Raw genomic sequence first — 24,640 nt, forward strand, 5'->3', positions numbered from 1 at the left:
ACAATTTTGCATTTTCAGGAAAAAAAAATGCTTATTAGCATTCAAACCCTTTAATTTCTTGTTAAATTTAATCAGAATTATGAAAATAAAAATATTAATGTGAACCCTTTTAATTTTCTTTTGGAAATAAAAATTTTGTAGCAGCTTGTAGCTTATGTTAGTATTATCTTTTTTTTAATCTATTTCAAGAGTTTGGTGCAATTTTTTGAGATGTAATTTATGTTATTTTAGCCTATTCTTTTTGTATTTGGCATAGCTTTTTATGTTGCCGTTGATGGTAGGGATTTAGTAGCTCAGTTGGTTGGCGAACTTTCACCTTGTTGGTGATGATTCGAATCCCCACATTATAATAATCCCCTTTCCCTGCCCCTATGTAATAAAAATATTAAAAAAAAAAAAAAAATGTTGCCGTTGATGTGATTTTGACGGAGTTCTTGGTTAAAGTTTTAATTCGGTTAAATTTTGGTAGTAACCATAGTTTGGGTAAAATATCTAATGGAGATCAAAAGTCCTCACATTGACAAACATAACGAACCATAATTACTCAAGTAAGTACTTAAGGGATTACTTCGAACACTACCACCAAAGATAAGGGACTATTTTTGTCATTTTCTGACAAAGCAAAACGAAATCTTTGCTTCAATGGAGTAAAAAAGGCAGAGGTAGACAGAGACAGAAACATTTTTTTGCCAATTTTTCCTCTTAAAGACTCAAACAATGTCTTTTTCTCTGCAATTCAACTACCCCATCTTAAGCTTTTCATGTTCCCAACATTATGATGGGACTAGAACTCATCCCTTTAGATTATTGTGTACTCCACTATCTGATTCTTCTATCAGCAGAGATGAAGAAGAAGCTATTAAAGACTCATATGGGTATGTATGGTCTATTCTTTTTTTCTTTTTCAAGTTATATTTTTGGTAACGAAGCTCGAATATTGAGATTTTTCAGTCTTACTTTAACCTGGTTGAGCATGAGGCTTTCATAATATAAGTCTCAGGTTCGAAATCCCGACAGCAGGGGATTTGTCTTCTGGGTCGAGCTCATCGCATGGGCTTGCCTAGTGCGGGTTATCTCTCCTGTGTGATTTACGAGCTATTGCACAAGAGCTGGATTTACCTGTGAGCAGGGTAGCGGCTGCGGGTTACATGTCATAAAAAAAAAATTGGACTTACTTTTAGAATACTGAGTCTCGCAATAAAGATTCTAGACTGTTTTTCTTGTTGTTACTGGCTAACATTTTCCTTTGCTATGGGATTACGGGTCGTTTGGTAGGGTGTATTATGTAGAATAATGCTGGTCTAAAAATTTAATACAGTGCTTGGTCGCAAATTTAAGTCTAGTACAACCAATACGAGTATTACTTATACGCCTTATTCATTACTATTCTTATACATAGTAAAACCATGGCATTAATGATATCAGTACTATTCTTATACTTATAAACCATATTCAGTACTATTTTAGAAATTATGCAATCCATGTTATTTTTAATACAACAAACCAAACAGTCAATAAGAAATTATGTCAACATAACTTATCCCAACATTACTAATTCTAGCATAACTTGTCTTCGAACCAAACGACCCCTAAGGTTTAATTATTGTTGTTACAGTTACCTTAGGTCTATTATGTAGGGAGCAAAATGGGCACAAGTAGAGCTGAATATTATAGAAAATTCTTATAACTTACTCCAACTAGTTTGGGATTGGAGCGTTGTTGAATAATATATTGATAATGGTGCGTATTTGTAGACTAATCATCTCCGTCCTCTTAATCACAGGGAAAATGATAAAGGGCATATAGTTTTAGTGGAGAAGTACAGGAATGGAACTTTGAAAAGGTATATTCTTTAACACTTTTTGTGGACATTTTGCTTCATTTTCCTTTTCCTGGGCTTTATCTCTTTGTTGCTCAATGTTTACTGATTGAATGCTACCTATAAATAAGTGTGCTGATCGAATGTGGAGATTACTTCCTGATGTTTTTCCAGTCTTGATTTGACTGAAAATGGGTGTAGCTGTGGTTGCTTAAATAATTCTTTGCTATGTTTGTTGTCTGAGTATGTAATCTATAATGAATAGTCAGGCAGATCCAAGATTTAAACTTGATGAGTTAGACCTTAAGGTTTTTAGCACTAAACTCATTGTACCATTAATATTATGGTTTCTGAATCTAGTATTCATTAAAACCTTAGTACAACAACAACATACTCAGTGTGGTCCCACAAGTGGGGTCTGGGGAGGGCCGGATGTAGTTTAAAAAAATACAGGATTCAGTAGAACCTGTAGTTGGAACACTACATCGCCCTCTGGCCTCTGCGAATAGCACTTTATCTTTGCAAAGTGACATGTATAATAACTGTTTGACCATGTTAGTATTGATTCCATGGATAGGTATGTTATAGATAGTGACTCTGAAATGAAAATGTTTCTTGAGGAGCATGTGCCCACGACTACTGGATCCCAAGATCTTGATATCTCTGGCATGGAGTTATCGTGGCTGCCTAAGGTTATCAAGGATTTTGTGTTACCATCAGGTTTCCCAGGTAACAAACGTCATATTATTTGTTCCCATTTTCTTCTCTTTCTAATTTCCTTTTTCACTATATTTCTACTCCCTCTGTTTCAATTTGTTTGTCTTACTTCCCTTTTTAGTCTGAAGAAGGTCAGTTTCCATATTTAGTAACTCTTTACATCCAACATCCTACATGTCATATTTAATACCACAATATTCAAAGGGAATTTGCTACATTACACACATCTTTAGTTTAAGACCACAAGATTCAAAAGTCATTTTTATTTTCTTAAACTCCGTGCCGAGTCAAACCAAGACAAGCAAATTGAAACAGACGGAGTAGTTTTAATTTTCCTACATGCCAAGTGCCCATTTGACCATTAATATTTTTTGGTTATTAAGGGCTATAAGTAATTTTTTTAAATATTTTATATGAACTATCATTGCAGATACAGTTTCAGATGATTACTTGGACTACATGTTGCTTCAGTTCCCAACCAATGTAACTGGGTGGATCTGTCACACGCTGGTGACTTCAAGTCTCTTAAAGGCATGTCAATCTTATTCAGGCCATTAGTTCCACTTGGGTATGTTAAGATGTGCTTGTAATAGCTGCAACTGTTTGCCAGGATTCTGACCTTCTAAATGACAATGATTGACAAACTAATGAAACTGTCTAATAAAATTTTAGTTAATTAGCTTACAGATTGGTCTCTCGCTTTTTTTGTCTTTGACACTTATCTTTGAGTTCTCCTCTTCTCCAGAAAGTTCAAAATGTTATTAAACTGTCAAGTTTTGTTGCCTTTCTTTTCTTTCATTCTCTCCCTTTTTCTTAAATTTTTGTGATGTGGTCCCATGTATATATGTAAATCATGTTATTACACTTATTCTAGTTGCACTGGGCTTATCAGTTGCTAACATATTTTATGATAGTTGGATTCATGTCCACGTGCTTGTACTGATTAATATCTAACATCCAGGCAGTTGGAGTGGGCTCTTTCTCTGGAACTTCCGCAGCTGCTACTGCTGCTGCTTCTGCTGCTGCCATCAGGTACTGTTCATTATTCTCAGATTTTTAATGTGGGCTTGACTTTAAAGGATTCAATATTTGCCTCATATTTTATTGTAATTCATGCTGATAGCTAGTAGAATACTTGGATAGCGCTATGCTTTGAAGTTCATAGTGTGCACTATAGTTTAGTGGTTGTCCTATTGATTTTGCAGATGGGTTTCAAAGGATGGAATTGGTGCCCTTGGACGCTTTTTTATAGGTCTGGTAGTTTAAAATAAGTATAAGAACAGAGTTAGGGACCTATCTGATTAAAATTGTTAGTAAAGCTGATGTCTTCCAGGTGGGCGGTTTGGAAATCTTTTTGATGATGATCCAAAACAATGGCGCATGTATGCAGATTTCATTGGCAGTGCAGGAAGGTATTGCGAATATTCGTCTTTCTTGGGTATATCAATGTTTGTTGGTTAAGTGAACTGATGGAAATCATTTCTTCTGCAGTATATTTGATCTCTGTACCCCTCTCTATCCATCTTATTTCCTACCTTTAGCATCTCTTGGAAATCTTGCCAAGGTATTTAGCTAACTAGAAATATCGCTAGTCTACATGCATTCCTAGGAAATGATTCTCTATGAATCTGATACATAACTTTCTTTTCTAGAGTTGTGTACTAAGTCAATTTTTGAGGTTTCTTAAGTGTTGGTATTTTAAGTAGGCTGTAGCGAGGGGGCTAAAGGACCCTTCATTCCGGGTTATACAAAACCACTTTGCTCTGGCTGGAAATTTGGGAGACGTAGCAGCAAAGGTATTACTTGAATATTTCTGCCATAGATCAGATCTAGGGTGTGTTTGGTTTGGAGGAAATCACTTTTCATTGAATGTCTTTCAATTTCCCCATGTCCGGTTGGTCAGAATTTTTGAAAAACATTTTCTCTAGGAAAACAAGTTCCACAAGTGGCATTCCACATTGATTGTGTCCTCCCCACCCTCTAACACACTTCATCTTCACCCCACCCTCGTAGCCCCAATCCCCACCACCCACACCCCCTACCCCCAACCCACCTCCCATAGTATTTGTCTAGATTATATACAAATGCTTTTTGGATAATATATTTTGCTTACGTACCGAACACAAGAAAATAAGTAAGAAAATCACTTATTTTCCAGGAAAACATTTTCTTCCATACCGAACACACCCCTAGTGAACTGGATTTGCCGAATTTAATGTTCGTATTATGTTTGACATCGATAGCTTAGTTGTTTGCATGCTGCTATGGTTTTCCTTACTAATATCCATAGTAGCTGAGCTTTTGTGGTGAATCAAGAAATTTATCAATAAATATACATGTAACAACTGTGGATTTCCAGCTCCATAGATGTGTTTAATCGTAAATTCCATCTTTTTACTCCCTGAGTGCTTTCTTCAGCAGGAAAGGCCAATGTGTACTTTTTTTGAGTGCTCCAATTTACTAGTTTGTGCATGTATTTTGGTATTTATAAGATTATTAATGGTTTCAAGCTCGGATAAAGAAGAAGGGTCATGATAGTTTGATGGCCAATGTAAAAATAACACAACTAGGAGTTCTGGTTAGAGACCCGTATGTTCCTAAATGGATAACTATGAACTTTAGAGAACCTGTTATTGATAATTTTTCTAGTATTGGAATGAAATAGACCTAAATAAAGCAAATGAATACATAGAATTCATGCTATCAACCCTAACTATTTGGGGGCATAGTTGATTGATATATTAGTCACAAATGGTGCTTATGAGTTATGACTGCTCCAGTTTACAGGTTTAATAACGTGTGATTGGTGGGTTCCTGCAAATTTAAGTTTGTTTATATTATGTTGACTGTTTCATCAGTAGGTATGTGTGATTATCAGTATAGAATAATATAGCTTCCATGTTTTTTCTGAAACCAAACAAGAAAAAAGTATAATTATATCCAAAAACACATAGTAGAATAATTGATGTATTACCCAAAACCAAGCACCACTGATATGTTGAAGCACCACATATGATATTATAATCATTTCACAATTATATTATTTAATCATCTTATAGATAGATTTCTTCTTGTAATTTGGATAACCTAATATTGATGACAGGAGGAAGTCTGGGAAGTAGCTGCTGAGCTGCTAGGTCTTTCTCTCGGCATACTAGCCTTGGTATGACATATGCTGTTTTACATGGTCACAAGCTATGTCCCTTCATATGATAATTTTCTAAGGGTCCTCGCCCACTATAATCCTCATCTTTTCCATAAAACAGATTTTAGATCTTACTTTTTCTTTTGAAAATTGTAATAACTGAAAATGTAATGCAGGATACACCTGGTATCTCAAAGTCTTATCCTACATTGGCACTAACATGGTTAAGTGTGCGGATCCTACATCTTTGGTTTCGCTATCAGTCTCTTGCAGTTCTGCAATTCAACACGGTGAGACTTTATTCTTAGTATATATTGAATAACTATTTTAGTTGCCAGAAAATAAGTAGTCAACATCAGATTTTGGCACTACGATCAAGTGGTCTCTTATTTGTTAACACTTTGCCTTCTCGTCTTCATCTTTTTCTGTGGGTCTGGGTGCCCAATGTTTGATATATTGGCTCTATCCAATTTCTAAAAGCTTTTTTTTAGACAATAAGATTTCGAAAAGCTTTTCTTTCTCCATAATTAGGTAACAGCAAATCAAGTACAGTCAATGATAATTAAGTAAGGATTTGGGACAAAGCAAAAGACTTCTGATTACTATGCTTTTGTGCAGATAAATCTCAAACGGGCTCGAATATTAGTGAACTCCCATGTTTTACACTGTACAGTTCCAGGTAAAGTAACTTTTGGTTTCCGTGCAATCTTCAACTCTATGCTGTAACTCAGACCTGTTACTCCATGTGGACCAGGAATCAGTGAATGCAATAGGACGGAGAATATTTTATTGTGGCAAAGATTCTTAAAGCCACGTATTATTTTTGAGGTATCTTTGCAGGAGATGATCAATGGAGGCAAATACGGATCCATGGTATAGCCTTCTTTGGCCCATAGATAACTTTAGAATAAGTTGAGTTGATTTATGCTTATGTAGTAACTTATATCCCGGGTTGGACAATAGCACAATAATGTAAGAATAGCAGTCAATGCCAGTTTCATGAAGTGAAATAGGTGGCTAGAACTTTGCTTTATGTTGAAAATATGCAGTATATTTTACCTGTTTGGTTCAAATATTTGTCCTGTTCGGCTCCCTCTTAAGTTTTCAGATGATTCCACTTGCAATGTTTAAGAGTGGTTAGTGTAACTTGATATTCTAGTGTAACTTAATCTGAATATCTACTCCAAATGCATCCACATTGTTCTTTTCATTCCTACAGTTTACCATTTTCAGACCTTTTGGCTGGTTGATGAGGTAACACATATTGGTTCCATTTTGATATGTTATAATTGCTTAACCGTTCCTCCTTTTTTTTTTTTTTTTCCGATAAGCAACACTAATGCCTTTCCTGAGAGCAACTTTCCCAGCCTACTATCATACTTGCCCAAATGCGTAGTTTATCCTACTGCAGAAATCGGAATTGAGGGTTCTGCTGATATTATATGTTTAAATATCTTCTCTTTTTGCATAATTCCGACTTTGAAATTGTCAGTACAGACCTTAGGGATCTAATGAGGAACTGCTCATAGAATCTGCAAATGGATTAGGAGAATTTTTTGGATCTGTCCGACGAACTAAAGAAATCATAATTATGATTTGTTACTCAAAGATGTCATCATGTCAGATAGCTGACTATACTTTTGAAAGTTGGACTTTGATTCAATCTGGTATTATCTTTGCAGCAGATCAAGCAACTCCTTAATCTGTACAAGGAGGAAAAATATTTTCTTGTAATAAATCAACAGAAGCCAACAGATTTTCAGGTCTTTGTATCTTTCAAGGTATGCACTATTTATACTCTGCTAAAGAAACATAGCGCTCACTTGCAATGCTTACTCTTCTCACTTCCTGCAGGAAGGAGCCACAAGCATATCGGTGTTACGAAGTGTATGGCAAACCTATTGGCTATATCAAAACTGGGGCTGGTCAGATAATATCTTTGATCGGCTTGAACAGAGCTTAGTCGAATTGAAGGATAGATTTCCTGATCTATTACAACAACTAACTGATGCTGGATGGGATACAACTAATTTAAGTTTAAAGGTCCCAAGAGAAATGTCGATCAAGGAGCTTCCTGCCTTGAATTAGTTTCACATATGGCCACTGAATTTTATCCACTACAACAGTAAGTGAAAAAACTAATTTTTGTCTTATAAAGTAATTGGACTTTACCCACTATGATGATAAAGTCACTAAACTATAACCATTATAAACAGTAAAGTTACAAAACTATTAGTTGTTACATAATTGAACTTCATCCAGAGGCGGAGCCAGGAAATTTAGTTTATGGGTTCTGAATCACAATCGTTTTTGCTTACTGGGTTATGGATAGATTATCTGTACATATTAAATGAAAATTTTAATATAAATACAGGGTTTGAGCTAAAGCTACCAGGTTCTGCCGAACCCTATCTCTAAGGCTGGCTCGGCCCCCTCGCCTGACTTATCCACAATAACTGTAAAACTTTTACCCATTATAATGACAAAACCTACCCATCAGGGTGATTTCAGTTATATATGGATAAATTTGTGTCTTTATGGTCAGTGAGTAATAGGGTAAAGTTCAGTTACTCTAATAGGACAAAAACTAGATTAGTGAATCTACTGTTATTGTGAGTAAATTGAAGTAACCATACGTGAAATTAACTCTTCCTGCAGCATAACACCAGGAAACACCTCTTGGCAGTTGATCATGCAACAAAATCCTTGCACTAAACTTTTTTGCATGTGAGATGGGTCTGTTGCCTCAAGTTTACCTTCACTGAGTTTGCATGGATGATCAGTATATAAGTAAGATCTGTGGTTTCATTTCCGATTTTATATTGTGACTTCTGAGTCACTATCCTTTTGCTGTTGGATGACAAGTTTTCAATGGCCCCGTCTCCTTGGAAGAGATCGCTGCATAATCGGAGCAAATTGAATTGTTATAGTCATAAATATTCTTGATAATTTTACCTACAGTTTGTAGAGAGTGCTGCTGACAAACTTCCATAGTTCTTTCTTGAGAAAAAAATTCATGAAAACAGAGGACCTGTATAGTAATGCCATTTGGATAATTCTTTATGAAACAGAAGACATGTTCAGGAATACCATTTTAGGTCTTTCTTTTTGTGCTAGTAAATTTTAGTCGATTTATGTGAAATAACAACTAAGTTGTATTCCTTGTTACTTGTATCAATATATTTGGAGACAACACGAGAAATTCACATTCCCTTTGTTCTTTTCTTGGGATATTGTTTTTTTGGGTCATTGGCACTTATGCCACTATTTTATGCTGGTCTTTAATTTTTATCCTCATAACAAACAATTTTCCCGCGGCGCATAAGTTTATTTTCACATCATAATATCTCACAAGTTTACGCTCAGATGATTAAAGTTAACTTTATGCCTAATATAAGTTTGATTGCTAAAGGACAAAAATTAAAGACAAGCCCATTTGAAGGACAATTCGTGCAATTTCTTCTTACATCTCCAAAGTTTATCTAATCTAGAATTATTGTTCACAGCAGCTTTCAAAAACATTTCTGATCAATTTGAGACATTAAGCCCAATTCCACGTGCAAGTTTAATTTTAATTGGGCTTAGATATTGTTGGGGCTGAATTTGATAAGATCTAGTACTCGAGTAGTCCTAGAAGGAAAAGGATTGTGCTGGTAAGTTTATTGGACGCGTTTTTGATCGTGTAATTAAGGAAAAGATCATTGTTTATGGAATTAGTCGAAGTGAGCACAAGCTAGCTCGGACACAATGATTATCAAAAAAAAAAAAAAAAAAAAAAAAAAGGGTCATTATTTATTGGTTGGAATAAATGCAAATAATAAGTGATAGTTACACGAGATCCCCAACTGTTTGTGTTGAAAAATGATTCGAATTATGGTAAGACAGATAAGTAACTATTTTTGGAAATATTTTATGGCTTCCAAGGAGCTCCTATTTTAGTGGAGTCCGAATTAATTTGTTTCCTTCCCTGCCTTAACTATTGGTGTTACTAACGCATTGTTATATGGTATAGTTTATGTGGTCTGGCAGGTTGAATCACTTACACACATTGAGAGATCTTGCAACAGTTGATAGCAATCAAGCAATTCATTACCTGAGAGTTCAAAAATTGTTCTAACAAACTAGGCTGGAGAAGTTATGCAGGGACCAACTTCAATCAAGCAACAGGTAACAACTTTTGGTAAGAACAATTGCATGCATAGGCTGGAGAGTTGCTTATATGGTTATTGTTTTGGAGTTTTATAGGAAAATCAATGGCAAATACAATGACCAAAATTTAATTGCATGCATAAGATGTAATATGTATTTTTGTTTTAATTGCAAACTAACTTGATTAACCTACATGGGTAAGTAAAGTAAACGTCACTTCGACCCTTTTTTTTTATAGCAAATTTAATTTTTTTCTGTTTTGCACGGATTGCCCTTCATGTGGGGTGGTCTTTAATTTTTACCTTTCAAATTGGTGGTTTTTAATTTGTGCCCTTCACCTAATACCCCGAGAATCTGGGTTCAAACCTCAGCTCAGTAAAAAAAAGCAAGAATTTTCGCAAGATAGATGTTTGGATTAGCAAGACAGAGTTTTGAGGCCTTAAGGCAGAATTTTGCAAAATTCTGCCTATGCAAAACTTTGTCTTAAGGCAGAATTTTGCCTTCGAAACTCTGCCTTAAGGAAGAATTTTACCTTCAGGCCAAAATTCTGCCTTAAGGCAGAGTTTTGCCTTCAAAACTCTGTCTTGCCCTTGCCATTATCAAAGTTAACAAATATTCCCTTCATTTGACGAAAATTCCCAAATTGATTCAAATAACCCGATTTCATAAAAAACAACCCACTCTCATATTTACCCGCTCCGACCCGTTTTCTGAAATAACCCAAGTCTTCCTTCTGTCTCATATTTTCTCCCCCGGTAATTAAGCTCTCAAGCCCACCGCTCAAGCGAAGTCCATTGCTAACCAACAATCAAGGTGGAACTATGATCCACCTTGAACAACTTCTCTTTCCTTTTAAGGCCATGTCATGCCAATCTTCATAGTGACGACGGTTTTACAAATAAGCAATCCCTCCAGATGGCAAACATATGCAAAGTTGTTATAGCAATTACCTTTAATAGAATCATTTACAGGATGCTAGTTTCTTACAGGTGATTGGATTTGTTCCAACCATAGCATTTACTTCCTAAATAGGCTAGTAAGCACATTTCAGAGATAAGGTTTTAAGTCCTCCTTTTGTTATAATTATTTCTTGGTTATTAATAAAATAAATTGGGTTCTATGTCAAATTCTCCAATTCCACATCAGGTGAAAGTCAGAGTGAATGATTTTATTGAAAAAAAAAATTAATAATCTTGTTCTAGGATGTATTATGGACAATGCAACCTAGTTGATTCTTCTAAGGAGAAATTAGAATATGTGGATATATGATATCTTTTGCTAATATATTGAATATGTCGTCTTCCTATTCAGTGTCATTGGAGTAATCTGTAAATAAAAAAAGGACTGGATGACAGGTAATTTATTTTAACAGATGCTTAAAAATAGAAAGTTTTTGGTAAATTAGAAAATAAGATTCCAATTTGGCAACTGAAAGAATATCTAACAATAGTTTACATGAAATTGTAGATGATGAAATTTTATTAAAAGTAAATTCATAAGAAATTTCGAATTATATTAAATCCAAGGTATAATAGTCCGAACAAATATTATGGGCTAATATAATTGGATTAATTGCTTAAGTCCAATTGTTATGGATTTAATTGAAAGACTAATTCAATTGGACTAGTCGATCTTGTTGGACTTCACATGATGAGCCCACTCTATTAGCCCAAGGTCCATGCCACGTGTCAAATGACGTGGCGCGCCAAGTCAAGTCAAGGACCAATAAAATCATGCCACGTGTATAAGTGACGCAGCATGCCAAGTCAATAGAAGAACTAATCAAATGTCGCCAAGTGTTCAAATGACATGGTTCAACCAATCATATACAAACCCTAGCTCTCCCCTGCAACTATAAATAGGGGTCTTCACAAAGCCAAAAGAAAAGAAGAAAAAAGAGACATAGAGAAGCTCTCAGCCGCAAGTCTTCCGCATACTAAGAAGTCTTCGCTCCAAGTGGTGAGCCGCAAGTTTCCATACCTCTACGTTTGTGATTAAAGCTCGGCTCCGCATTCGTAGTGAAGTCTCAACAACAAGTAATTCGTCCATTCAAGAACAAGCAAAGCCCTTGATTGACGGCCGTATCGTGAGGAGAAGAATCAGAGGATTACATCTTTTATTTAAGATTTCATAAAGATTGTAACCCCCGCACAAATTCTTGAAATCAAATATTATTCTTTGTCGCTATTTTTCTTGTCTTGATTATTATTTTCGTGAACGAAAGATTAGTCGTTACAAATTTGGCACGCCCAACTGGGACAATCTTTTACCTCTTATCTCTCTCTCCAACAATTGAAGTTCAAAAACACTAAGATGGCTTCCAAGAAGGTCAACTCGAAATCCGCATCCGCAAAAATTATCGGATCCAAATTCTCCGTCTCGTGGAAAACATCCTAGATGTTACTAAGGGGAGCATCAGACCCGTCAACCAAGCCAAATCGCTAGAGAACGAGCTTCGCAAGCTAATCGAATCGTCGTCTTTGGTTCTTCTTCAAAAGGCATGAGATCTCCCGCAAACACCATAGAAAAAGGCGAGGATGTCGCCAAAATGGCAGAGGGTTCTTGCCCAACTTAGTTTATCTAAGTCCAAGAAATCCTTCACGCAAGTCGATGATGATGTCTTAAGCAACATCGGATCTAGTCCGCATAACATGTTCGCATCATATGTCAAAATAAAAATCCATGTTCTTCTCCATCACCTACGATGGTGGTGCATGCAATGATGACTAATGCTTTAACCATAGAAGAACAACTTGAAAATTTGACGAAAGCAGTTGAAAGCCTATCGAAGTATGTTAAAGATCAAGATGCTAAAATCACCAAGTTAACAAATAAATTGGAGAGCATGGCCGAAGTGGAATCTACCCAAGCACCTGTGAAGCTTCATGAAACACAAGAGGAAGAAGAGTCCTCTCGCAAAACAAGCAACAACGATCGAAGGTCCAAATCCCCGCCGAAGGTCCGATTCCGCCGGATTGAAGGACTTCATCATGGAGGCTATCAAGGATAAATTTGAGCCCGCACCCAAATCTTCTCTTATATATGCAAAGCCTTATACGCGAAGGATTGATAAGTTGAAGATGCTGCGGCTATCAACCTCCTAAGTTGCGCAAACAATTCGACGGCAAGGGGAATCCGAAACAACACATAGCACACTTTGTTGAAACTTGCAATAATGCTGGAACATATGGTGATTACCTTGTCAAGCAATTTGTTCGATCCCTCAAAGGGAATGCCTTCGATTGGTACATAGACCTCGAACTCCGGTTCCATTAATAGGTGGGAGCAACTAGAGCAAGAATTTCTTAACCGCTTCTACAAAGACAAGGCGTTGTGAGCATGATAGAGCTTACAAATTCCCGCCAGATGAAGGGTGAGAAAGTTGTTGACTTCATCAATCGCTGGAGGAGCTTGAGCCTTAACTGCAAAGATCGCCTTAGTGAAACTTCTGGGATCGAAACGTGTATCCAAGGTATGCATTGGGGTCTTCGTTACATCTTGCAAGGAATAAGGCCCAAAACATTTGAAGAGTTGGCAACTCGTGCGCATGATATAGAATTAAGCATTGATACAAGTAGAGATCAATTGTTGCATGTCCGTGAGCCTCACGAAGACGAAGATATGAAGACTTCTATAGTGGGGGCAAGTTTGAATCCGAAGATGAAATAGAAGTCCATGTATGTTACGATATCGCTCCTCGACGCAAGAGCCTAAGCGCAGCAAGTTGAAACGCTCCTTAACGCAAGAGCCTAAGCGCAAGTTGAAACGCTCCTTAACGTTAAAGAGCTCAAACTCGCAAGTTGAAACGCTCGACGTGCAAAGAGAGCTAAACTCTGCAGTTGAAACGCTCCTTAACGCAAGAGCCTAAACTGCAAGTTAAAACGCTCCTTAACGCAAGAGCCTAAACTGCAAGTTGAAACTCTCCGTAACGCAAGAGCCTAAACTGCAAGTTGAAACAATCCTCGATGCAAGAGCCTAAACTGCAAGTTAAAACGCTCCTTAACGCAAGAGCCTAAAACTCGGCAAGTCGAAACGCTCCTAACGCAAAGAGCCTAAAGCGCAAGTTGAAACGCTCCGTAACGCAAGAGCCTAAACTGCAAGTTGAAACACTCCTCGATGCAAGAGCCTAAATCTGCAAGTTGAAACGCTCCTTGATGCAAGAGCCTAAATCTGCAAGTTGAAATGCTCTATGACACAAGAGCCTAAACTGCATGTCACAAAGCTCATCAAATTCGATCAAAATCTACAAGTTGAAATGCCACTTGACACACGAGCTTAAACTGCATGTCACAAAGCTCATCATATTCAAGCAAAATCTGCAAGTCATGAAGATTTTTTTAAATTCAAGCTAAATCCACAAGTTGTGACGCTCCTCAAATTCAAGAAAAGTCTTCAAGTTTCAAATTTGAGCTCTTCAAATTCGAGTAAATCTTCAAGTCACGAAGTCCCTCAAATTGGAGCTAAATGTTCAAGTCACTGAGCTTTTCAAATACGAGCCGAATCTTCAAATTGCAAAGCTCTTCAAATTCAAGCAAAATCTTCAAGTTGCCGAGCTCTTCAAGTACGACCCAAATCTTCAAGTTGCAAACCTCTTCAAATGCGAGCTGAATCTTCAAGTTGCAAAGCTATGCAAATTTGAGCTAAATTCTCAAGTTACAAAGCTCGTCAAAATTGAGCAGAGTCTTAAAGTTACAAAAGCTCCGTCTTTAAGTTGAATACTCCTGGCCTACTTGAGTTTAAACTGTATATGGCGCAACAAAAAAAAATTGTCCTCTAGGTTGAAGACCTCAAATGAGGTGGCCTAGGAAAAAGTTAGGACGGCAAAAACAATCACTCTTTTCGGAACTACGAAATGACTTGATCCTCTTCACCGAGGTACGTAGGCGCTTAGAGTTTCATTCTAAGTTCAGTCGCACAAAAAAAAAATTCTCTTTTTTTTTGTTTTTTCGGAACTACGAAATGACTTGATCCTCTTCACCGAGGTACGTAGGCGCTTAGAGTTTCATTCTAAGTTCAGTCGCATGAGTAAAAAAAAAAAAAAAAAAAACAAAAAAAAACATATATGTATACATATATAGCACGGCGATATGGGATCGACGCTTGACCTCTTTCAGCGAGGAGACAAACATAACTGGAATGAAGAAGACAATTCGCAGCAATTGAAGCCGAAGATGATTGCAGTTTGTTTTAAACGTCTCTCTATCGAGTCGGCGTTATTTCTTCAAAGAATGATGCCACTAAAAAATCTGATGGATGCTTCAAGTAGTCGCTCGCCAAAGCTAGAATGTCGCTCCTATGACGAGTTGAGATTTTTTTTACCACAAGCGCGCAAAGCTGAAGAGTCGAACAAGGCAGCATCTGAGCTAAATTTGGAGAATTATCTGTACAAATCTAGAAGGAATTTGGCCGTGATTTTTATATATATTGTAGATCAATGAGTCCTCTTTCCATAGAAATTGGACTCTTGTGATTCCAACGCTCATACTCCGAGTTATGAATTTTCTCCCACCGAAGCGCAAAGCTGAAAAGTAGAACAAGGCAGCATCTGAGCTAAATTTGGAGAATTATCTGTACAAATCTAGAAGGAATTCGGCCGTGATTTTTATATATATTGTAGATCAATGAGTCCTCTTTCCATAGAAATTGTAATCTTGTGATTCCAACACTCGTACTCCGAGTTATGAATTTTCTCCCACCGAAGCACGTAGCTGGAAAGAAAGCGATACGACGTACGCTCGGACCAAATGCAAGAAGTTTCTATAGCTAATCCGGAAGGATTTCGCACGAAACATCCCTCCAATATCTAAATTTTTAGAGACAAGCATCTTATGATTTCATCGCTCCTACACCAAGAAATATTTGCGGAGATGCGCCATATGCTAGCTCGCCAAAGATGGAATACGGTTGATGTGAGATATGTCTCTAATGATGGAATACGGTCGATGTTCCGCCAATGATGGAATACGGTCGATGTGTCTCCAATTATGGAATACGGTTGCTCACTCTCCAAAGATGAAATACGGTCACTCCACGCCTCTTTCTCGCCGAGCCACAGAGAGAGGACACGCGAAGTAGTTCCTCGCTAATCGAACGACCATCTGTTGCACCTTCTTGGTATGATATCGAGACATTTTGCACTTTCGCATAAATCTGCAAAAGAAAAAAAGGATGATGGAGCCCATGATGCCAATTGCACGAAGCTTCTTGACTCCAAACGAATCGACGCCACGGTGAACTGCACTAAGCTTCTTGGTTCTATACGAATCGGTGCCATTGGCACGACGCTTCAATTTGGCATGATGGATATGGATTGAAGTACGACAATCTAGTTTGCATGGTGAGCCCCAATATCATGAAGCTTTATCTTGGGGCCAATAGTCCGATCTTGAATATCAATCTCTCCGTAACTTATGCTTCGTCGTCTTCGGCACGTGCATTGGACCTGTTGTCAAGAACTCAAGTAGCAAACGTCACCAAATACGGAGGCGGAACACTCCAATTGCAAAAACATCCTTTGGGATGAGAAGATTCGGTAGACGCGACGTCTCGATGAATTGCGGACTTCAACGGAGGGACGTCCATATTAAGTGGCCTTGCCCGAAAGTTGCTCATGACGTCTTTGGTCTCCTTTTTAGACCATTCAGCAAGATGAAGCGTAGAAAGCTCTCCGTCAAGTGAGAAGGCACCGATCACGGAGGTTGAACCTCCAAGGCAAGGACTTTGGCGTTCGAATTTCGTTCGTCGCTCACTATCTCTAGATGAGGATGCGGCGTATCGCGGTCACGAAAGTGCATCATCTTTGTTCAAAGTTAAAGCCGTACAGATGCGCCCAAAGACCTGCAAAAGAAATAAAAAAAAGGGACAAGTAAGTTTCGTAGAGCATTGTCCAAAGCCAAGAAAGCAAAATCAGATTCTGTGGCTGATTAAAAAAAATATACCTGAGCCAATATAGAAGCAATTTGATTGTGGTTTTCGTATATGACGTAGCTCTATGAGTCTTCTTCCGATGCCACAAACCGTTCGTGATTGCGATGTTCCTAAGTCAAGATATAAGATTTTTCGTCAGGACGCACAAAACTAATGAACCAGCGAACCAGAACTGAAGGTCTGATTCTCGATCAATATCTGAGTAAATATATAAGCAATTTGGTGTTGGTTTCCGGTATGACGTAGCTCTACGAGTCTAGTTTCCGAAACATCAAGCGGATCATGATTTCGACTTTCCTACATCGAGATATGGATTTTCTACCACAGACATGTAGAGCTGCGAAGAAAGTGACGAAAATTCATATTGAAAGAAAATTACCTGATAGAGATGGGTTCAAACCAGATCGAGGGTGCTACAAATTGATGCTCAATAACCATGGGAAGACGAGGTATTTATAGGTGTCCAACAAAAGAAATCCTTGTTCTAGTTGGAGCCAAATTATGGGAAGTTTAGGCTTATACATGGAAAGTTTAAACTTATGGAAAGTTCATATTTTCTCCTAATAAATCACAAGGAAATACCATGCAAATATGGAAAGTGTAGGAGAGTTATATATGTTGGTAATATGATTTATTGAGACTCAAAGCGTCTTGATTGATTGATGACGCCAAGCGAAAGAGAAGCGCATCTCTATTCTTAAAGGTCCGAAAGGCGGTTATATAGCTAAAGTCGGTATGGACGGTAATTAGCATTGTCCAAAATCAACTGGGTGTCCTAATTCCTTTAGAGAAAAAAAAACCAATCGGTTTGAAGTCTCCTAATCATATACAAACTAGGAGAACACAATTCGGGAAAATATATTACTAACAGGGTTAGTATATTGGCATACAAGGAAAAGTCAAATCCCATTTGAAAAGTATGGTTTAATATGGCATGGACTAAAATTTTCACAAGAGACATCACGTGAACATTTAATTCAAAGTCCATCATATTCTTACTTGGTGTGGCATAACATTGCAATTCTACAACATCAAGTTAATACTTCAAGCCTAGTCTACAAAAGTTTGGACACTCCGACAAGCCTTGAAGCAGGGGGCATTTGTAGATGATGAAATTTTATTAAAAGTAAATTCATAAGAAATTTCGAATTATATTAAATCCAAGGTATAATAGTCCGAACAAATATTATGGGCTAATATAATTGGATTAATTGCTTAAGTCCAATTGTTATGGATTTAATTGAAAGACTAATTCAATTGGACTAGTCGATCTTGTTGGACTTCACGATGAGCCCACTCTATTAGCCCAAGGTCCATGCCACGTGTCAAATGACGTGGCGCGCCAAGTCAAGTCAAGGACCATAAAATCATGCCACGTGCATAAGTGACGAAGATGTCAAGTCAATAGAAGAACCAATCAAATGTCGCCAAGTGTTCAAATGACATGGTTCAACCAATCATATACAAACCCTAGCTCTCCCCTGCAACTATAAATAGGGGTCTTCACAAAGCCAAAAAAAAAGAAAAAAAAAAGAGACATAGAGAAGCTCTCAGCCGCAAGTCTTCCGCATACTAAGAAGTCTTCGCTCCAAGTGGTAAGCCGCAAGTTTCCATACCTCTACGTTTGTGATTAAAGCTCGGCTCCGCATTCGTAGTGAAGTCTCAACAACAAGTAATCCGTCCATTCAAGAACAAGCAAAGCCCTTGATTGACAGCCGTATCGTGAGGAGAAGAATCAGAGGATTACATCTTTTATTTAAGATTTCATAAAGATTGTAACCCCCGCACAAATTCTTGAAATCAAATATTATTCTTTGTTGCTATTTTTCTTGTCTTGATTATTATTTTCAGGAACGAAAGATTAGTCGTTACAGAAATAATAAGCATGAGTAATGAATTCCTAAATCTTGCATCACAAAATCTTGCATATCAAAATCTTGCATCACAAAATCAATTAATAATGTACTGGTAAACTAAAGATAAAAGTAAATGAATTCCACTTGTATTATGTCATTGGGATAAAATTTGCAATAATACATGAATATACATGCAATGCACGTGTCCGGTGTGACTAGTATCAGAAAACCTCTTCGGTAAGCTTGATTTCAAAAAATAAATGACCCAAAATTGTAACGGAGGAAATTTTTAGTCATTAAAATAAAGTAGAGGGATATTTTTTACCCTTTTCCCGAATATATATCATATTTGCCACGATTCAAAATTTCTAAGTCGTGATGACACCTATACCCAAACTCGAAAAGACAAACTATTTAACAATTTATTCCAATTTCATTAACTTAAGCCGAGAAGTAAAAATTAAATCAGTAATAATCCATAAACAATGTCTCAAATACCATCATTACGGAAATACACCACAAAATCTGGTGATATGTACACAAGAGCCTCTAAGAGTGAAACAGTACAAATCTGAAATGTAATAGTACACCGTCTGAAACAAAATAACACATAAATGAAGTAAAATAGAGAGAGAGAATCTGGTAATGTGGATCAACCAGGTAGCTCACTTTGAAATATCTAAGTCATGACTACTCAAACACGACCACGGGCTCCACTGATACACAGATCTAAATATGCACAAAAGAGTGCAGCAAGTGTAACATTTTTTTTTCTCAAAGTCCACTATGATGGTGTGGGGTTAGGCCTAGGCCCCTACATGTGTATTTCATACAGAGTATGAACATGGAGGAAGATATAAACCTTAGCCTCCAATGCAACAAGTGGCATGGTGTTAACCATGTAGCAAAAAATAAGATCAAGCCTACAGAGATTTCCTACCTGTGTATTTCATAGAGAGTAAGAACATTGAGGAGAACATAAACCTTAGCCTCCAATACAACAGGTGACATGACGTTAACCATGTGGCTAAAATAAGATCAAGCCTAGAGAGATTGTAAGATCCTTCTTCCTTTACAACATGTTTACTGGGCATAGTCCAAATGAAACAGAAAATAAACTGATTAGTTTCTACCATGAACAAAAGAAAAGTTTTTTTTTTGTGCTTTAACCCTAAATCTAAAAGCTCCCTTGATTTCATTCTTTATACGATTTTTACCCTGTGTGAAGAAAGTGTTTTGTTTTGCACTTTCTCCCATGTTAGCTAAGTAATCTGCCATAAAGTTTACTTCTCTAAAACAGTGTTGTAATATGAGTACGGAAACAATGTGTACTCAGTAAGTATCATTCACTGACCTTGAAAAAGTAGTGGCGGTGGTGGTCTTTGAAATACTTACGGCTACACTTAATCATATAAAATTATCCTCAACAGTTAAATAATTAGTAAAGATATAGAATAACACATCAAACTGTAATATATCGGTTAATCAATAGATAATAGAGCTTATGAACAGAATCACCTCAAACAAGTACTAAAAAAAAAAAAATCACAGATCCAATGCGTTCATATAGAATGCCAAATCATGGCTATAACCAAATCACCCAATGCTCCCAACACCAATATACACCTGTATCGAATGGGGATTTCTCGCCCAGCAATCCATGGGAGACAACTGCGTTGTCCATACTACGCACAGATGGTCTCCACATGCAGTACGAACTATCTCAATGTACTATCAATTTCAGCACAGACGATCATAACGTTCACGACTCATAATCAATAAATCATATCTAGCACAAATAGTTTCCATGTGCATATCTCAATTAAGTTTCTGTTAGGTTGCACGACCTACTTCCTACCTATGCGTACCTTATTTTCGCTTATAGGATGGAATACACTACTCTACCTGTTCTATGTAATTATCTTAGGGAATTTAATTAACAGGTAAGTAAAGGACACACGATATTTACGTGGAAACCACCTGGCTCAAAAGGTGATAAAAAACACGACCTACAGACTTGTAGAATTTCCCAAACAACTTCACTACCAAAATGAGCCAACTGCGAGTTACAAATTATAACCTCTGTAATCTAACTCTTTCCTCAACCTTTCTACCCAGCCTCTGACTAGCAAGCTATCTCTAAGTAGTAAACTTCCTACTTGGAGTTACAATATTTGTATCTACTTGGATGTTTCTTAATGAGTGGATAAAAATACCACTTGATAAACTAACCTAATACACAAATCTAGACTTCAGAACTTGGAAACATTATTCAAGAAATAGCTCCACCGATCCTTCTTTGTGTAATAGGGACGCAATCCTGGATTCTTGAATATGTTAGATATCTTCTGACAGCACAATATTCGAAATTTTCTCATTGTGGGTGCGCAAAACTTCTTCTTGGAAATACCTAGATATTTAAAACATTGAAGCTCCACAAGTCGGCAAACACAAAACCCTTTCCTAATCGGTCAATGACACGCACGTAAAGCTTGTGTAGTATTTGGATTCTTGCCTTGTTTAGTCTGCTTCTAATATGTGTAGAAAGATTACTACTCCCTACAAATATGGCAAGGAATCTTTCATACTTGACTGCTAAGTTCTTTCCATAATTTTGCAAATCCTAGTTGTTGTAGGACTTGCCCTAGATTTGCAAATCCTACAAATATAGCAAGGAATCTTTCATGCTTGACCGCTAAGTTCTTTCCATAATTCTGCAAATCCTAGTTGTTGTAGGACTTGCCCTCGAACTTGTTTGCGAACCTGTTTCATCCATCTGGTTCATCTACCGCTGAATCTCTGCACTGTCTGAGATGGAACGTGTTCTTATACCTATTTCATAATTCCTTTCACGTTCATACTTCGCACTTCTTCTTGAGTTTTCTTTTGGTATGGACGATGGAACATGTTGACAGACTTGTTTCATTGATCATGTGTGACTTTGTGTCTGTCTTCTTCACATGCATTTATTCATTCTTTGGAATAAATCATGCCTTCAATCTTGACTCACTCTTTGACTTCTGATTTTGTTCTTGCTCTGTGATGGAACATGTTTGCAAATTTGGTTCTTCTGTTAACCTGATTGACATGCTTTGTCTGCAAATTCTTTAGCCGAACAATTTCTTCCTTTTGGACATTGTCTTCTGAGTCTGAGTCACTTCACCTCTCCTCTTCTTCATTATCTCATCACTATCTAGGTCATTCATAATTGCATCTCCTTTGCTCTGCATCTGTCTATGTGATAAATCATATATGTAGATGGTTCACTCTTTCTCTGATCTGCTTCATTGCACTTGCCTTTCTATTAACACACATGCTTGCAATCTGGGTTCATGTGTATGCTCTTTGCTGTAGCTTTTTGTGGAATGGAACATGTCTGTGGCCCAGTTCTAATATCCTGTGGTTGCTTGCTTTTTCAGGCCTTTTTCATTGTCAATTATAACCTGTTCCTAGACCTAGTTTCTTTGCCTTGCATGTTCATTTTGTCAATCATCAAAACTTCACACATGGCTTTATGCTAACAAATTCCCCTTTTTTGATGATGACAAACACCAACTCTGTCACCTGTTCTAACCATCTAACTTCCCAGTAAATTAGCCATTTTCACTTATAACAAACCAGGTTATCAGTTGAGTCCAAAAAGCATATATGCACACAGTTAATTCACTCTTCCCCCTTTTGGCATCATTAAAAAGTTAATTCAGTTTGTTTAAGTCTCAAATCGATTTTGTAATACATTTCTCATACACATAAGACCAGAATCAGTTACTTTAGTAAGTTCATAGTAAGGATATTTGATGCAGGCTGTGCATCCTCCAAACACAATATATGAGGGACCTGGTTAAGTACCAGTTCCCTATGTAACGCAGTAAGTACAGAAGGCAAGATATTACCATAAAAAACTCATTGCTCAAGGGATTAAAAATCACGACCTACCCCAGTAGGATTTCAACTCCATTACATTGAGCAACTTTAGGTTACATCTCTATCATAAGCTAGGAATTGACTTTCGTAATCCCTCACCCTTACAATAACGCTTTTGCAACCTAGGAACTAACCCCTATAGTCCCTCCACACTTGGAATAATCCGATTGCAAGTAACTTCACTTAGCTAACTCTAGCTAAGGACACTAATACACTTAGACTAATCCTCGCCTAATGTACCACTTCAACAGCTTGAGGAAACACACTTCCAACAAGCAACCTGTGAGACTTTTGATCTACCTACAGATAGCTTCCTTTAAAGAGAAGAGTAGGTTTACAATTTAAGCACAAACAAACAAAGACTCACAACAGTATAAAGAACTTAGACTAAAACTTATGTCTGGATCAGTTCTTCAACCTGTAGGCGACTTTGTTCTTGAGAGATCTTGAGAACTTGTGTCAGTAGATTTGCACGAGTTAGATTAGGTTTTAAAGTCTACTCAATATGTTGTCATCATGTTGTATATAAAGTGGGTGCATGTGGGATGGACAGAGACCACTTATTCACTTTGACCTAAAGCATGGGCCAACTCACAGTGGTACTTGTGTGCAACAAGTGGCTCGGCTTTACAACTATTCTTTACTTACGGTGCAAGGTACACAGAGAGCAGATTATATACCAGGTCTCTATCTGGTTCCGAAATAGTTTGACAATCATCAAAATACTATTGCACTCGTAACTATCAATTTCCCCTTTTTTGATAATCACAAAATCATAGACTGATGTTCCCCCTGATAACCAGCTTCCCACTTGTTCCCCCTGCGAAGCAGACCATCATTGTCAAGGCACCTGCAACATGTTAGCAACATTCGCAACGCATTCCTCTACGAACGGGAGATTCTTTTAATTTTAGTATATCATATCTTCCCCTTTTTGGCATTATCAAAAAGATTTCAGTGCCGCCGTTACATAAAAGAAGCCCAGGCACAACAACACATAATGAGCAAGAGATAAAACAAACAGAGGATTAGTTATTGCCTTTAAACAGAGAAAAAGCTAGAGCGAGCCATTATTAATGACAGCGTAAAGCAACATACATAAAAGTTTTCCAGATACAACATATGATAATTAAAATACTAAAAAAGGCAGTGTCAATGAAGAAGATCATAAAGGTATCTTTAAAGATATTGAGACAGCGGGAGGAGGATGTAAGCATGGAGATATGAAGATCATGGAATTAATATGGCTAAGAGGAAAAGGCAAATGCCTTGATAAAATTGTCCAATTGTAAGTTGGCTGCCCGCTGATCGCTGACTAGCTAATCTTTGATCTCATCAATCTGCTATTTCAACTGTTCATTTTCAGCCTTCAGCCTTATGTTTGCAACTTCTTGTTTAGAGCAGGGATCAGGTTCCTCAAGCAACTGAGTCTTTAAGAGAACATTTTCAGCTCTTAGCCTATCAATTTCAGCAGTTGCTTTTTCTTGAGCATCAATTAGACTTGAGATAGTCGAAGTTGGTCCATACCCACCCTTCTTGGGTATACACTTACACTCCTCCAATGTGGTTATTATGACCATCTGCTTCTGGGTTCCCTTTGTGTCCTTGCCAGTTATCACTCTAAAGTGTTTAAAGATCTTTGTTAAGAAGAAACCATAAGGAAGGCCATGTCTACCCTTGTTGCTATGTACAACCTTAATCATGTGCTCGATCATTAGAGACGGCAAGCTAACTGATTGATAATTTTCTAGGCTTCAAGGAGATACAGGTCGGTGATAAAAACTTTTCTTCTCCCCTCAGTTCTTGGCAGCAACACTTTGTTAACAAGCTTGAACAGAAGTTGATATTCAGGCTTGAGTTGGTTTTTGAAGAGCCATTCTCCAGTTGTTGTGCCTTCGAGCATGACAATCAAGTCCTTGAAGGCTTGAGTGGCTTTTCCCTCCACAGACTTTATTCCGTTTGTAGGTACATCGAGGATATTGCTGAGCCTTACTTCATCCAATTCAATATCAGATCCATTCACATATGATATTAAGGTAGTGTAGTCATCAGAATAGCAGAGGTTTGCATAAAATTCCTTTACTTCTCTGCCAAACACTTTTA

The 24,640-nt window shown here is 37.3% G+C and overlaps 1 protein-coding gene across 4 annotated transcripts; it reads left to right on the top strand.

Annotated features, from left to right (window-relative positions):
• Positions 1 to 614: 614 nt before the first annotated feature.
• Positions 615 to 8,893, top strand: LOC132056988 (protein root UVB sensitive 5). Of its 4 annotated transcripts, XR_009415051.1 has the most exons (17): positions 615 to 884; positions 1,784 to 1,843; positions 2,397 to 2,548; positions 2,967 to 3,071; positions 3,502 to 3,568; positions 3,742 to 3,788; positions 3,870 to 3,948; positions 4,028 to 4,100; positions 4,243 to 4,332; positions 5,640 to 5,699; positions 5,858 to 5,971; positions 6,300 to 6,360; positions 6,436 to 6,554; positions 7,364 to 7,462; positions 7,536 to 7,806; positions 8,056 to 8,139; positions 8,340 to 8,893. XR_009415051.1 is itself a non-coding variant. In XM_059449400.1 (16 exons), exons 1-15 carry the CDS (start codon positions 718 to 720, stop codon positions 7,767 to 7,769), a joined length of 1,524 nt encoding a protein of 507 aa, XP_059305383.1. In that variant the 5' UTR covers positions 615 to 717; the 3' UTR covers positions 7,770 to 7,806; positions 8,340 to 8,893. The 4 variants fall into 4 exon arrangements, 3 of the variants coding, with proteins under 3 accessions (XP_059305383.1, XP_059305382.1, XP_059305384.1); XM_059449400.1 differs by lacking the exon at positions 8,056 to 8,139 and having other exon boundaries at positions 7,367 to 7,462; XM_059449399.1 differs by lacking the exon at positions 8,056 to 8,139 and having other exon boundaries at positions 616 to 884.
• Positions 8,894 to 24,640: the final 15,747 nt, after the last annotated feature.

This window comes from Lycium ferocissimum, chromosome 5 (assembly GCF_029784015.1).
Source record: "Lycium ferocissimum isolate CSIRO_LF1 chromosome 5, AGI_CSIRO_Lferr_CH_V1, whole genome shotgun sequence".
In the NCBI taxonomy this organism is placed as follows: Eukaryota; Viridiplantae; Streptophyta; class Magnoliopsida; order Solanales; family Solanaceae; genus Lycium; species Lycium ferocissimum.

Excerpts from the sequence above, each read along its gene's own strand:
- LOC132056988 (XM_059449399.1), top strand. The coding sequence starts at position 718 with ATGTCTTTTTCTCTGCAATTCAACTACCCCATCTTAAGCTTTTCATGT. Across the intron at positions 5,972-6,299 it reads CAGTTCTGCAATTCAACACG|ATAAATCTCAAACGGGCTCG; the intron begins GTGAGACTTTAT and ends GCTTTTGTGCAG. Across the intron at positions 6,361-6,435 it reads TTTACACTGTACAGTTCCAG|GAATCAGTGAATGCAATAGG; the intron begins GTAAAGTAACTT and ends CATGTGGACCAG.